Source organism: Lissotriton vulgaris, chromosome 1_1, assembly GCF_964263255.1.
Source record: "Lissotriton vulgaris chromosome 1_1, aLisVul1.2, whole genome shotgun sequence".
NCBI lineage: Eukaryota > Metazoa > Chordata > Amphibia > Caudata > Salamandridae > Lissotriton > Lissotriton vulgaris.
Window position 1 is genome coordinate 876,496,011 of NC_141685.1, and position 16,437 is coordinate 876,512,447.

A 16,437-nucleotide genomic window follows, 5' to 3' on the forward strand; every position below is an offset into this window, starting at 1 on the left:
CGCACACACTTGTGCGTATGCTTTTCCTTAGGTGAGACCCGATTGTCCTTTTTGCGTGTGTCTTTTAATGAAAGACTAAATGCAATAGGCTAAAGGCTAAAGGCGGACGCATTGCTCCGCCCATGGCCTATTGGTGTCTATTACGCGCTTGGTGCGTGTAATAGACACCAATAGGCCATGGCTCGCAGTGGTGCATGCGCACGCACCACTCACTGGCTTTTTCTTTTTTTCAAGGTGAAGTGAAAGTGAACGCTTTCCCTGCCGCTTGTTTGTCTTTCTGATGAAGGCAGCCTGCACAGCTGGCGTGGCTGTGAACGAGCTCGCTGAGGCAGCAGGGCTCTGAGACGCACATCAGCACCCAGGCTGCATAAGCGGCAGCTGTGCACACGTGCTCAGCCTGCTGCCGCCCGCATCCTCGTTCACCCGCCGAGTATCTCTCCGCAACCCGCCGATGAGCAGCTCTGCAGTGTCTCCCTGGGACCCGTGGCAGAAAGGCAGCTATCCTCCTTGTGCAAATCTCTTCTCTCAGGGTCTTCTGGAAATAACAATAACGCCGCTTCTCAGCTGCCCTGTTCGCAGTGCGCCTGTCCTCAGCCCTCCTCTGTATGCAATGTCCTCACTCCCATCTACCATGGTCATAGTAGAGGCACCCCCATTGAACTTCGTGACTACCAAATTGTCATGGAAACACTTGTATCCATGATTTACTGACAGTTATCTCCTTATTTAAACCTCCGCAAACCCGGTGGAGGGGACAGCTCCCTGCTGGCAATCCACCATGTTCTCTGGTGCATGGTACGATAGGCAGCACTTGTCCCAGCCGCACCCCACTGCGGACCTGCCGCCACCCCTGCCCAACTGTAACATTCCTCCTGTTGCCCCCCCGCCTTCCCCCCACCACCCAACACATGTATTCGGCGCTCCCTGCCATGCCTGGTGGAGCAGCCCCCGCCCAGCCTGTACCGACCCAATTCACCAGCCGGCCCTCCCGAGCCACCCAGCAACCTGCACAAAGTTCGCACCCATGGCGGTGCACGGAGGCTACAGCCACACTTTACGAGTGAAGCATGCTTGTAGTTTGCTGAAGGAGGCCTCCTGCATATTTGTACTGTGTCTGGCACCTTCACCACACCCGCTGACTTGCATTTGCCCAAGCCCTGAGCTATATCCCAAATATGCCAGCTCCCTAACTTACACTCCCTGCCCTACCCCCTTGCAGGCTACCACCACCTGCGCCAACAACTCCCGGGCCTCCCCGCCTTTCTTACCGCAGTTTCCCCCTCCTCAGACCGCCCTCCCCCCAATGTGTCCGTAGCGCCCATAGCAATCGCCATACACCGACCAGCCTAAAAGGATGAAGGCACAGAGACTGCGTAAATTATGCCCAAGTCCCTACCTGCTAGGCCTCCTCCGAAGACATCACACAATTAGCCCAAGACCACCGGCTCCAATCTTACACCACTATTGCTTTCTTTAATAAAGCATGTGCTCCCAATCCCCCTTTACAACCAGCACCCTCCCAAAGTGAGCCTCCAGCCACCCAAAAAAAACAGTGTCCCTTCACAATTCTTGCCCCTGCACCCAACCTTATTGCCACCTTTCCAGTGCCATGTGACTTAACACATTACCGCCGTATTTTGCAATAACACCCCTACCTAGCCAGCGCCAGATCCCCCAAAGCTGGGTGCACGCGACTCCCCTCCTGGGCTCTGCACGGGAACGATGCCCAAGAGGCAGCAAATCCCAGCATCCCATCTTTTGAACCTTCCCCGGCCAAAACCGCTGAGATGCTGCCCTCCCATCGGCTCCCATGTCTTCCGTGCCTGAACCTCTGCCCACAAGACAGCTTCCCTCACTGCGGCTCTAACATCACTCACAACAACCCCGCCTAAAATACAAAATATTTCACATACCTATCCGAGACCTTAGCAGCTATGTCCATATCTTAAACTGCATTCCACCCATGTTTTACATATGTTTGTAACCTTCAGTACTCTGAGTATTTTAAGCTGCTAATTAAAGCACGCGCTCTCCCCCCATAGACCCTGTCACCCCATCCGCCTCTCAAGCCCGGCATGCCAACAGACCGCAACTCTTCTCCCACCCCAGTACCAAACCCAGAATCTACACCTCAGGAGCATCATATTTGCCTGCCATTGTCCTGTGCAGGCGAAGTCACTCTGAGCCCTCCCTCACCTTCCATTGGCCACTGTACCCGGACCACCAACCAAGGACTCCAGCAGTTCCCTGAATCCTCTCCCTATGCGGGCCGGATCCTACTCCCCCCCATATTCCTGAACCCAGGGTACAACTCCTTATGGATGCCACACCCACCACTGCCAGGCACCGCAACCGAAAGCCTCCCCTTCTAGGTCTCGCATTACTAAACATTTGAGCTATTGGCGTTGCGTTATCTTTAGCAACACCACTAGCTCAAACGTTTAGTAATGCGAGACCTATTGCATTGCAAATGCTTGTTTAGGAAGTACTTGAGGGCTCGCAGATCTAGGATAGGGTGCAGGCCCTTTTCCTGCTTCAGGACCAGAAAGTAGCGAGAATAACAACTACAGCCTACTTCTGGCGCTGAAACCCTCTCTATGGCTCCCTTGGCCAAAAGAGTCCTGACTTCCCCCTGAAGCAAAGTCAGGTGATCCTCCATCAGCCGGTTGTAAGTTGGAGGCATGGAGGGAGGAGTAGTCATGAAGGTGAGGGAGTAGCCCCTTCGGACTATAGGGGGGACCTACCTGTTCGAGGTGATGTTCTGCAATTGGTGAAGGAGATGGCGTATCCTGCCACCAACTGGCCGCCCATGATCTTGAAGGGCTGGGCTAGGAAGGTTTGGAGGCTGAGGTTGCAAGGGGGGTGGTGGAATGACCCTCCCTCTGGGTGCCCAACCCACAGAGTTAGAATGAGCCACGTAGAGGTTGTTGAATTTGCGCTGTATTGTGGCTGGTGTATGGCTGGCGTGGCTACAATCCCCTTCCGTAGCCACGATAGGGGCAAAAGTCAGACTGGGCTTGAGTGGCCACTGGGAGGCCCAAGGACATGGCCGTAGCCTGTGAGTCCTTAAAGAACTCCAGCGCCATGTCTGCCTTGTCTCCGAAGAGACGGTGCCACCAAAGGGCATGTTCAGGAGAGAGGCTGGACTTTGCCTGAAAAGCCAGAAGTCCTCAACCAGGCATGGCGTCGAATAGCCACTGTTAAAAAAAAAAAACGCTCTGCCCAGCGAGTCGGATGTGTCAAGGTCACAACGAAAGGTGAACTTTGCTGCATCTTTCCCGTCTGATACTGCCTGGGAGAGGATGGCCCAGGCCTCCTCTGGGACCTGAGGCAATACTTGCACAACTGGTTCCCACAAAGTATGGGAATAACGGCCAAATGATTATGAAGTGTTCATCAACCACAATGCAAGGCTGGCAGGAGAAATATGTTCTTACCCCAACAATCCAGCCTCTTGGATTCCCTATATGGGGGTGCGGAAGGGAACGCGCCTTGGGAGGTAGAGGGTAGGACCAGCAAGCTCTCAGGGCTAGGGTGGCTGGTGAGGAAATTTGGATCATCCGGTGCAGGGCGATGGTGGTGGGAAATTGCCCTTTTCACAGGTGAACCTGTGCTTGGTATAGACCAGGTACCCAGTAGGACACCAGTTAAGGCCTCTTTGAAAGGCAGCAAGTGTTCTGAGGAGGAGACACCAGGCTGCAGAAGCACTGTCAAGATGTTCGTCTTGATTGCCACGGGGGAGCTGAAGGCCCAGGACCTCAGCTGCCATCAGTACAACTATAGCATAGGATGCTCCAACCTCTGTAGCCACTGTAGTGGGAGAAAGTAGGCCAGAATCTGGAGCCGTACAAGCTCGCTGGCTTCAGCCAATTCCTCATACCAGTTCATTGCTTAATAAGGCTGATCTTGTAAAGAGTCCTGCGACCCCTCCCAATCTTCCTCCATTCCTAGCCCTTCAGAATAGGGCATAGAAAGCGACCTAGAACCTAAGGGTCCTATTGGCACCGGTATCGGCGCATGAAGGCGTCAATCCAACTCTGTGAAGTCGGGGATCGCAATGGGGCTAGCACCGCCAGTGGTCAGTGTTGGGACCGGCGCAGGTGCAGAACCCAATGGAGCCCCCTCTGAGTCTCCTCTGAGCCTCCGGGGCCCAAAGGTGCACCAGTCAGTGTTGGGACCGGCGCTGGTGCGGAACCCAATGGAGCCCCCTCTGAGTCTCCTCTGAGCCTCCGGGGACCAAAGTTGCACCAGTAGAGTTAGGTAGCCCAATAATGAGGCACATGGCATCATAAAATTTCTTACGCTGGCTGGGGGTCGCTCCGGCTCCTGGGAAGTGTGGAGCCAATCCAGGCGCAGGTTCCCAGGAACGAGGTTAAGAGAGCCGAGACACCTTTGTCGCATCAGCCGGGGAGATTTCTTATAATTCTTGTGCTTCTTACCTGATCAACTCGGCGACTTTGAGTGGGAGGACGAAGACTTGAGACTCCTGGAGCAGTGCCCAGACCTTCCTATCAACCAATAACGAGACCTCCGGGGAGAATGCCGTGTTGCTGAGCACCTGGCCGCAAGCATCTTTAGGGACTGTTCCCTCAAAGTTTTTGAGCCATGGCCCAGCAGTCGGAGCACAACTTTGAGTCATGGTTGTGCTCCAGACACAAACCAGGTGTAGGTCCGTCACCAACATGGCGTGGTGACAGGCGCTGCGCAGCTTGAAAACAGAAGTCTTCTTTGACATGAGGAAAAAACCTACACACCAAAAAAGGGTCGACAATACGACGAACAAAGTCTGTCAAAAAGTGACAAAGGTTAGCTCTGTTCACGGATCTGCGCTACCTGGTGCGGCAATAAAAGAACTGAAGTCAGTGCGCTGAGGTTGTGCCTATATAGGTGACGCGGACGGCCCAACGGCGCAGATGATGCCGACGTCATGTGGAGCCGATCAAAACACAGGGTTATAGATTGAAGAAAAATCTTCCAGAACCAGTCTGACGCCTGGGAAATTCAAAAGTAAGGAATATATTCGAGGAGCCAAGCTCGACATCGTGATGGCCGCACGGTAGCTCGGCTCCGCCGGCCTCCCTGCCCAAACTCAACTATCCTGGCACTCATCCTGCCCAAAAAGATTAACAATTTATATGTGAAGTTCTGCAGTCACTCACCATCCATCCTGGTGGATCCGGCACTCAGTGGATCCGCAGCAGCGTCCTCCCGAAAAAGTGCGGCCCCTTCGGGGTGGAGACCGGGGCCTCGCCTTCTGCGAGTTGCCGGCGAGACGGTGTCGGCGGCGGCCTCGGGTGGAGGTTTGAGGCCGGCCGGAAGATGCCGATGTGCGAAGAGCCCGGAGGCAAATGAACGCGCCTGGGACTACCGTCCGGTGTTCCAGAGGTGGTGTGCGGCAAGCTGTGTGTGGGGGAAGCCGTGCTGGTGGCTCCCCCCTTTGCTGCCGTCCGGCCATTCCGGACTCCATCACTCGGTGGCGGAGAGTGTTTTCAGCAGAGAGGAGGCGCCGGCGGGTCCCCCTCTTTTGGTGGTCATTATTTCAGCACCGTGGGTGTTGTTTGTGCGCTTGAGAGGGATCCCGCGGGGGCCCTGCAGGTGAGCCCACCCCTGGAGTTGGTTTCGAGGATACGACGCAACAGTTGCAAAATGGCGGCTGCTGCCATGTACTGTGGACCGCCCCGGGATGCCGATTCCTTGCCTTTGTGTTCCGCTTGGGCCTGTTCTGGTGAGAGCGAACCCACGATTGGTGACGTCCTGCAGGCGCTGAAGATTTGGCAGCTGGCCTTGGCCCAAGATTCTTGTGTACGGGACGAGGTGTTGGCCACCATTGCTCCCAGGTCGTCCCTTGGGGACGTGGATGGGCCCGAGGTGGTCGTTGATTGTTCCCCGTTTTCTGGTGGGTGTAGCGACGACCCGATATGTAATTGGATGGAACTGCTGGTGATCATTGACACTGGTATGCATAACTGTCGTAAGCTCCTGCTTTGCCATCGGCAGAGGAGATCTCCTGGGTTGCTCCCATTGATTGTCCAGCGACTTTTCCACGGCCTTTTCTCATCACCTTGTTCTGTGCCCACTGCATCGACGTACATTGTGGCGTTAGTTAAGAAAGGACTAGGATGAGCCCGGTTCTTACTCCGGAGGACTACTATTCGGTGCACGGAGATATGGACTGCCCCAAAATTGTGATAATTTGTTGATTCTTTCATATTCATGGATATCAGAAAACCAGTCAGTTTCGTTTTGGGCCACGCTCATGGTTTATGTGGGCGGGGGGCGGTGGCCGCGCTTCCTGCTACATGGTTCCTCTCCCCAGGCTCTTCTTTTTCTCTTTCTCTTTCTTTTTCTCTGTACCATCTTATTCTATATTTCGGGTTCTTAATTAGGGCGACAGGCACGCTGCTGGGGGGGGTAGGCCGTAGCCTTCTGCAGGGGTGCAGGGTGGGGTGGGTGGATTAGGGTCTATTAGATAGTTACTTGTTTCTATGGCTCTTTTGTGTCCTTTGCTTGAGTCCCTCGACTGTACGTATTCCCGCGGGGTGAGTTATTGGGGGGGAGGATTAAGTACTTGATGTAATATGGTACCCACGGCTTTGTTTATCCTGCATTAGTTGCCCCGCCCCCGAGCACGTTTGCTATTCGCATTATTGATCGCCATTACCGCCGTGGGGTGGGTACAGTAACGTGGAGTCCCCCTATTCCCTCCTTTCTTTTTCTTTTTCTTTTTCTTTTTAGTATCTTTGTTTTCTTATCTCCCGGGTTGGGTTGTATAATGATTGCAACTTTATCTGTCTCCCTGATGGTTTTTACTATTGTGGGAACGCTGTTCAGTTTGTCCCTGGGTACGTGAGGTTGCGAGTGGACACTACCACCGAGGAACTGTAAGTGAACCTATGGTTTGCATGCTTTGGACCTTTCTGATTACTGATCTGTGGCTTTACTAATATGATGGAGTTGGTTTTGTTCCCCGGCACGTACACCAGGTCGCTACTTATACGACTGATCCTTTATTCTTTTAATATATAAAAATTAACCTCCTTTGATCCTATGTCGAGTGGTTCCATTTAGTTAGCAACATGGACTTGCAGCGTTAGGTGATATCGTCTGACCACTCCGTGCCTTTAATTGATAATGGTGCTTTCCAGTTTTGTTTTGTGGCCGGCCCCGGGTTGTAGGCCCGTATTTGTATGCATCCATTTAATCAAATAAAGGTTTTCAAAAAAATAATTTTTTTTAAAAAGGAAGGAATATGCGGCTAGATGTCGATCAGATCTAACAACCTAGGCAGGACGGAAGGTTGAGGTCAGCATGCTTGGGATTCAAACTTGTGACCATCAGATAACAGATGTCCTTGGCGCTCTTTTAACTGAATAATCTATTTTTACAGCTAAGACACTAGTGATGGAAGTATGGGGTGGTCCCCAGGGAGAGTGGAGTTTAAAGATTATTTATTATCATAATTGGGAGCTCGGGTACACTAGAAGCATTGTAAACTCAATATCCTTTTATGAAAGTATAATCAATTAATACAAGAGGATCCTAGCAACCACTAGTATTCCAAAAATTCAGCCCATTTCATTAATGTAGCCAAGCATGCACTAAGAATGTCTGCCTCTCACATAATTCCCACGATATGCCCTAGTTGGCGATCAAACTATGCCCACATAAGAAGAACACCATGCTTAATTTGATCTGAACTAGGTTCAAAATCACTTGTTTTTAGGTCTCAGCCTGCGATGGCTGCACTTGCGCAGTCTTACTGGCGAGATTTAATGAGATAGAGAGAACATCACTAATGAGGTTAAGCCCCGTCGCTCTTCTCCATTGGCTGGCCTCCTAAACGGTGGCCAGCCATTGGAGAAGAGGTCCTAGTGACGTTCTCCTTTCTCTTTTAGCCCCGCCCTTTTCAGATTGGGTTCCTTGACTTACTGCTGAAGTAAAAGTTTTCTTATCTTCGTTATGGGTCCAGATGGCCCCATAAAGATAAGGAACCTTTTACCCCAACAGGAAGTCGGGTCGCCTAGTTTGAAAGGAACAGGACTAAAAGATTAAAGGCAGTGCTTTCCCTCTCCCCCTCCCGCTTGCCTGCCCCCTAACTAATTAGATGTATTCCTTGGAGGTTTGCATGTCACCTCATCCATGTTTCCCCAGTTAGCCCTTGATCTTACCCTTGCTGGGAAGCTGCCACTCTCCTATGTGCATGCGATGCGTGGTGCAGCCGCCACCGCAAAGTGTGCGGAAAGTGTATCTCCCGGCGCGCACCTCCTCTCGCTGACGTGCAGTCTGGAGCGTGAAGGGAGTCACTCTCACCACACCGATGCAGCCCGCCGTGACCCCGCCACTGCACGCGGGGTGAGGTGGCACACCCGGGACCAGGAGAGGGACCCCAGGATGCCATGACGTCGGTGAGTGCATGGGCCGGTCGGGAGGCGGAGGGGTGTCTGGTGCAAGCGCAGGACTGCTCTGCTCGCCGGCGCGCCTCAATGCTGCACTTTTACCGCTGCAGGCACTGGGGCTTCCATCTGGCAGCCCCTGAGGCCCAGAGCAAGATTGGAGTACACGATTTATGCCCTTGATTACAGTACCTTTCAGCGTACAGTACACAAACGTGTCAGCCGGCTACTGATAAGACAGCTGCTGATTTACGGTCCACCGAGTATCTCGCCGGGCTATTGCAGCAGTGCGTGCCAGGCTGATAAATCAAACTTCTGGAGTGTGTTTATATTTTGTGCGTGTCCTGCCCAGTCTGGAAGCCAGGGTACTTCCGGTCTATCTCCACTCTCATTAAACAACTAAAATAATAACGATGGGTTATCAACGCCTGGGTGTCGTCCCCTCTGTTGCAGGCGCTGGAAGGATGACTTCCCCTTCAGCCCTGCAGCCATGCTGACCCTGCTTAGAAAGTTGCCATAATCACCCGTGGCGAGGGCTTTGAAGCTGCGAGTCCCAGCATGCACTGCGTGGGGAGAGAAAGTGAGGGCTGGCTTAGCCTGAAAGTGAAGTGCACACACCAGGCTGTCAGGCGCTGACAACCGATACACCCGATAAGGGCAGGTCCTCGCCGTTCACGTGATGTAAAGATCTCTTTAATCCGCTCACAAGTTCCCCTTCCGATCTTGTCTCTCTGCCAAAAACAGATTGGGTGTCAACTTGCTTCAAAATGGGCTGCACAAACGAAGTAAGAAAGCCATGTCAAGGTCCCTAATGAACAAGGAGAATGGATTCCATAGCCCTGCTGAGCAGTAAACAACAACTAGGTGCCAGTCACACTCCTGGACCGCGGTGCCACTGCACCTGTTGCACCATCACTGCACTTTGAACACTAAACATGTGCACATCTGCAATTGAGGTCAGCAAATTCATGCACAAGAAATATGATGCGTTTACAGAAATAATGTTGTAACGAAAATGAGATGGCGGGATACTTAAACATGTTCAGAACAACATCGGCTGTCTTAGAAAAGAACTGTGAGCCAGGGGGTTGGTACATGTTTGAAAATGCCCAATTCGCTACATTTTCTGCAGCAGGTATCAGAGGCCTCACCCTCAAGAGAGGTTGCAGGAAAGTGCACCTTGTGTTACACGTAATACCCCGATTACCAGGAGTTTCAAGTGTCCCTGTCATTCAAAGTGCATGGGCGTAACCTGAGACACTGAGACCACATCAGCGAGACATGCCCATGGCAGGAGACGAGCCCTGGTGCAAGATCCCCAGCTACAGGGTGCCAAAAGGGACATTCCAGCTGGAGCAAGCCTTATTGTAAGTTACTGAAACACTGTTGTTTGTGAAGCTGTCAGTGTCTGGCACCCCACACAAATTTTGTGTGGGACTGAAAGATTCTTGTAAAAACTATAACACTTAAAGGGAGCCCATAGTAAACATAACACACAATTTTTTATATTCATGATTTTGTCACATATAGTCGTTGATATCTGTACTCACCTAATACAAAACACAGTGATGCAGATGTTATAACATTATCCAAGCTTGCCCCTATTACAGCAGTCGCCAATTTCATCCCTTGAACCATAAAAGGAGAGAGAGAGTGAGTGAGAGTGTGAGTGTGTGTGTGTGTGTGTGTGTGTGTGTGTGTGTGTGTGCATGTGTGTGTGTGCGCGCGCGCACAAATGCAATAGGTCTTGCATTTGCGAGACATTAAGCTATTGGCATTGTAAATGACAATGCCATTTATTTATCTGTTTTCAAAACGAACATATAAATACAAATGTTGTCATTTACAGAGCCAATAGCTCTAACTTTTGCCAAGGCGAGACCGTTGCATTGTAAATGCTTGTTTTTTAACGCTGCTGATGAAAGCAGATAAAATGTAATATTAAAAAAAGAATAAAGAAAACATTGTTTAAATACTTCACTGGCTGGTGCAGTGTCGAATATACAACCTTTCACAAAGTGATAGAACTAACCAAATGCTTTGGTCCCAAACAAGATGGGGCAGCAGATCCCATTGGAGGTGCCACTTGAGATTGTGCACAAAATGAGACTGCATTCTGGGAGAATCTCGCAAGTGTTAACTCCCACGATTTGTGGCAGGAAAAACATGCTATAAATCGTGGGAGCAAACTGCACAGCATTCCACTTTGCATGTTGAGAGCTGTATTATGCAATGTGTCCCATGGGTGTAGCAGCTATTTGTGCCTCCTTTTTGCTCCATCCCGGGGTACTTTGGTATTACCGATGGGGCAGGAGATGCCTGTGCAGCGCCTTCGGTCATATGAACTGCGCCTTTGCCAAATGTGAGAGCGGCCCCATACAAACAAGGGAAAACTGTTGCCTTTATGCCTCCTCTTTATTGAAGCGCAGGTGCAATGGTAAACAGGCAGGTGGGACGGGCGCTCAACATATCACATAAGCGACCTCAGCTTGGATTCTTAGGAAGGTGCGCAGAGGTCCCAGCAGGCATCCAGCCACCTCTCCTGCAGAGGGGTGCATTCAGTCACTGTGCCTGCTTGTGACAGTTCGCAACAGTATCCACAAAGACTTGTCAATAATTCTGAATTGGAAGACAGACCAGAATTTCACAACGCTAGCCCGCCTTTCAGCGCTGCGCTATCCCTAAGCAGGCATAAGCATGTGTCTGCACAGCGGCAGCGCTCTGTCCCCCTCCAAAATTCAGCACACTGTCCAGGTTTGTGCCAGGCTCATCCAGTGAAGGGCATACCACAGAGCAGACCAGGAAAGTGCAACCCATGTGTAATAAGGCACCTAGTCAATGTTTGTATCATGCATAAATTGTGGGTACCTGGGAGGAGATGCTGCCTGCGGTCTTCATCAACGCCACCTCCGCCTGGGATTTGAGCAGTCTCAGATTTTGGATCAGATGGCGGACAGCCCGGACCTTGTTCCGGCTTTTGGCTTGCGGTTCCACCAGGGGATGCAGGAGACTCCAGTGCAGTGCTGAGTGTGGAGGCTTCACAGCATCATACCAGAGAGTAACTGACTCATCTAAAAGAGAGAGGAATAAAGTCACACAGAAAGAAGAGGGGTCCTAGGCTGCAGGTACCCTTGTATGCTTGGGTTCTGATTCAACAAGCTAGTTTAGGGAGCGGTCAGATCTCTACTAGGATGGAACTTGAAAACCACGAGAGTAGACAGAAGATTGCAGGATAGAACAAGCAGCACATGGGGTTAGCATTTGGATCCTATCCCCAGACGATTCATCCATCTACAGTAGCCCCACTCCTGACCAGCAGAGTTCAGTGTAAAATCCGTTTCGGACTCTTCCACATTAGGGTCTGCGTACTTCGATGCACTCCCTCCCCGCTCCTTCAAGTGTCACTGTAAGAGCAGTATTGGGATCTCCCTGCCCACCTGGGGGCTATTACTTCAGCAGCACTACTAGCCCCTCCAGAAGGTGTCAATATAGGAGCATTTCTTATCTCTTCCTCCCGAGGGCTGTCTTACTGCAGTAGTACTCTAAAAGGAATATGCCTCTTTTTTCCGCTTTCCCTCACCCCGCATGTTGTTACAACGCATTCGTTAAAACGACTGCGTTGTAACAATGCATACCGTTACCCAGCAAGTCGTAACAACGACTTGCGGAGGGTGGCGCTGGATGTTGGAATAGTATAATTTACTATTCCAACTCCAGTCTGTGCGGTCAGTAGGGAAGGTGTTGGATTTTAAATCCAACACCTTCTCCCCCCTTTGCAAGTTGTTGTAACGACTTGCGGGGTAATGGTATGCATTGTTACAACGCGGTCATTGTAACAACCGCATTGTAACAACATGCGGGGTGATGGATGCGTAGTAAGGGGTGTTTACCTTCTAAAAGCAGTACTTGGCTTTCCCTTCAGGGGCTGTGCTACTTCAGCTGCACTCCCACTATCATCCAGTGTCACTATAAGAGCAGCACTGGGTGCTCCCTTCTAGGCGTGTTATTACTTCAGCCGCACTCAACGGCCCTAGCCTAGAGGATGCGTTATTAAAGCTCCCTGTTGTCCGTTTTTACTGATGTTTCCAGATAAATCTAGTAAAAAAAAACATGTCTTTTCTTGTCTGTATTTATTTTTAAATGTGACTAAAAACGAAAATTGGGTTGCTTTTGAGTGATTCTAAATACTGTCTGCCATGAACGCCAGGCCAATAGCTGTGTGGATTGATAGGTAAGGGGGTTAAAAAAGAAAGGTATTTTGTTAAAGCTGCACAGCGGTAGATATGCACATGGTTGATACTGAAATGTGCATATTTTCTTTTAAGTGTATTCATTTATCTTCTGCTAGTGTTCATAGAATTGAAACCTGGCAAGCATTCAAACGGATGTATACCGTTACAACGCGTTATTTTACAACGCAGACCGTTACATCGCAATTTTTACAACGCAGCAACATTTACAACGCATACCATTACAACGCAAGACATTACTTAGCAGATGCTATTACAACGCATGCCATTACAACGTAAGTATAGGTAAGTATATTATTTTACTTAAAAATAAAAATTAAATCCATATAATTAATTAAATAAATTAAATTATTTAAAAATAATTTATTTGTACTTATATATATTTTATAAACTAGTTTATTTTTAAAAGAACTATTATTATTATTATTATTAAAAAACTATAATAATAAATAAAATTAATAAAAATTGTTTAAATTATAATAAATTTATTTAAAAACTGAACCCTAAAAATACCCCTGTACCCCAAAACCCAAACCCAGCCCTAAAACTTAAAAATACCCCTGTACCCCTAAACCCAGCCCTAAAACCTAAAAATCCCCCTGTACCCCAAAACCCAAACCCAGCCCTAAAACCTAAAAATACCCCTGTACCCCTAAACCCAAACCCAGCCCTAAAACCTAAAAATACCCCTGTACCCCAAAACCCAATCCCAGCCCTGAAACCTAAAAATACCCCTGTACCCCTAAACCCAAACCCAGCTCTAAAACCTAAAAATACCACTGTACCCCAAAACCCAAACCCAGCCCTAAAACCTAAAAATACCCCTGTACCTCAAAACCCAAACCCAGCCCTAAAACCTAAAAATACCCCTGTACCCCAAAACCCAAACCCAGCCCTAAAACCTAAAAATACCCCTGTACCCCAAAACCCAAACCCAGCCCTAAAACCTAAAAATACCCCTGTACCCCAAAAACCAAACCCAGCCCTAAAACCTAAAAATACCCCTGTACCCCAAAACCCAAACCCAGCCCTAAAACCTAAAAATACCCCTGTACCCCAAAACCCAAACCCAGCCCTAAAACCTAAAAATACCCCTGTACCCCAAAACCCAAACCCAGCCCTAAAACCTAAAAATACCCCTGTACCCCAAAACCCAAACCCAGCCCTAAAACCTAAAAATACCCCTGTACCCCAAAACATATACCACAGTACCCCAAAACATATACTCCTATACTCATACTTATTTTTTTAAATTACTTTAATATATTTAATTTATAAAATAAAAAAAACATTAATTAATATATTTATTTAATATATTTATTTAATATTATTATTAATTAAATTAATTAAATAATATTAAATAAAATTTAAAAAAATTATATACTTACCTATACTTACGTTGTAATACCATCTGCTATGTAATGTCATGCGTTGTAAAGGCATGCGATGTAATGGATCCAGCGTTGTAAAAGTTGCGCTGTAATAGAAGTGCGTTGTAAAAGTTGCGATGTAACGGTGCAATACCATTCAAACATGGGTTCATATGTATCGGTTAAATAAATGTGAAAATATACAAATTTCAGCTTCATTTTTTTCACAAAATAAATATGGATGAATATAGATGAAATGAGCAAAAAATAAATATGGATAAAAACAGATGGAAATGTTAAAAAAATACCAAAAACCGGGAGCCCTATGTGTTATTTCAGCAGTACTCCCAAGAGTAAGCCGGAAATGCGCCATTCTACTACCAAGTAGCACTGTTTCTGGGACAACCCAAAATCATAACTCTGTTACAAAGCTTTTCAAATTTGTGCCAGTTGCAGTTTTCAGGTCTTCCTGCACAATCTTTGAAATGACTCCTTTTTGTGCCCCCATGCCAACTAACTGGACGGTCATCATGGCAGTTTGAGACAAACTTCCTGCTCTCTACCCTTGGACCCTGCCTGTCATCTTCCTTGGTTTTATCTACTAGTCATTCAAACCGCAGGGCCATCCGCCCTGTTCTGTTCTTCATAGCATTTTGCTTATCATCTGTTTATAATCTGAAAATGGTGTCAGTCCTAATTTGCTCTCAGTTTTCAAGCTTTGCTCAACAACAGGTCTGACTTATGCAGAGACTGTCCAATTCCTTCAGCCATGGGCTCTTGGGACCACCCAACTTAATAACAATCTGAGTTGCCTCAACCCCACTGGGTAAACTCCTTCTTTAGCTCAGAATTGTGGCTTTTTTTCTAGCTGATGCTCCAAGAATCTCGGCCTTTGGCTTGACTGTTCCATACCATCACCCTACTGCATGCATAGTTCTTGCAGTAATCTTTAAGACATGGGAAAATAGTTTACTTCTAGCTAAAATAAACATTGAGCCGGTGTACAAAACACCTATTAGTTACTAAACTGTTCTGCCTAAATGTTCTTAGGACATCTACATATGAATCTAGAGCAAATAACTTTTGTAGTATCTTCACGACCTTTTGTCTATCAGCCAACTTTTATCATTTCATTATGCATTCGGGATGTCCTACCCGATTACAGAAAACATTGACTCACATAACAAAGCGGGAAAATGTAGCTCTATGGAAATGCACACCCTGCTTTCCACATGACCGATTACACTGCCCTTATTCCCTTTACTGTTTTTCAGGATACTATCCGTAGGTAATTTTCTTTAGAGGTGGTAACTGGCAGTTGTGTGAAGGATTGAAGGCAGATGAACTAAGCAGAGAAGGTTGGTAAGTTTAGAGTTTGGTCTTTCTTCCACTTTCATTCACAAATCCAAGAATGTAAATAGTCAATCAATATAATCAGGGGAGTGGCCGCTGCCAAAGCCCTGTAAGTTCAGCCTGGTCAAACCTGAGAATCATCTCTAAAGTGACCTCCAAAGAGAAGTGCTTTCAGAAACACTTAGTTGCTGCCATCGTCTCCTCTAAGGGGTGAGAACACAGCACAATAAGCATGGTATTGGCAATATGGCACCTTAGAGAACTCTTCAGGCTGGGTAAACGTCTAGGATGTTTGATTAACAATAAAGTAATGATAACAACAACATAAAGCTACACCACTATTTCATACAAGTCCCAATGCTTTGTAATAACAGGAACTACTATCACCTACTCATTTTATCAATCTCAGAAAGATGAGGGGCTGAGTAGACCTGTACGGATTCAAGCCTGAAGCCCTCAGGTTGCCTACACATGTCAGTAAAGGATTCTGAAAAAAGATATTTACTAAGCTTGTACTACCTTTTTGTGACGTACGGAAGCTCCCAAGGGACCACAAGCTTAAAAGACGTGGTACTGACTGAAGGGCGGAACTATTGCCCCGTGTACACAGGGCATTTCAGACAGAATGAGATTAACTCAAATTAACTATTTACATAAAATATATAACACACTAGTGACCCTTTCTTTGAAAAACGGGAAAGATCGCATCCCCTAAATGCTACAGGTGCCATCAAAATGAAGGGGATGTTTTCATATGGTCTGAAAAGGCCCAAAATATTGTACATTACTATCAATCCATACATGTCACCCAAGAGGATCTAACTAGGTACGTTGGATGAGATGGGGGGGAGGGGGCAAGGCATGAGAGGGAGCTAACAGGCATTGGAGCTTTGCTTGAGAATATCGATGTGGCTTAATATTGGAAGGCAGATGCCACCCCAAAACATGACTGGCTGAAGGGGGTGGACAGATGTCCACCTATTGAAGAACCAATTTAAAGAGCACATTGATGCCCACATAAACACCACGAAATGGGGGTCGCTGGTGGAACCATTTCCAGTTGAACACAAC

At 48.1% G+C, this 16,437-nt stretch overlaps 1 protein-coding gene across 3 annotated transcripts in view; it reads right to left on the minus strand.

Moving 5' to 3' along the window:
- XPNPEP3 (X-prolyl aminopeptidase 3) overlaps window positions 1-16,437 on the minus strand; it is a 200,326-nt gene that overhangs the window by 64,594 nt on the left and 119,295 nt on the right. For all 3 annotated transcript variants that reach the window (XM_086958338.1, XM_086958319.1, XM_086958329.1), the window contains one exon: window positions 11,262-11,464. In XM_086958338.1, coding sequence (XP_086814464.1) covers window positions 11,262-11,464 — 203 coding nt within the window. The remainder of the gene's footprint in view (window positions 1-11,261; window positions 11,465-16,437) is intronic.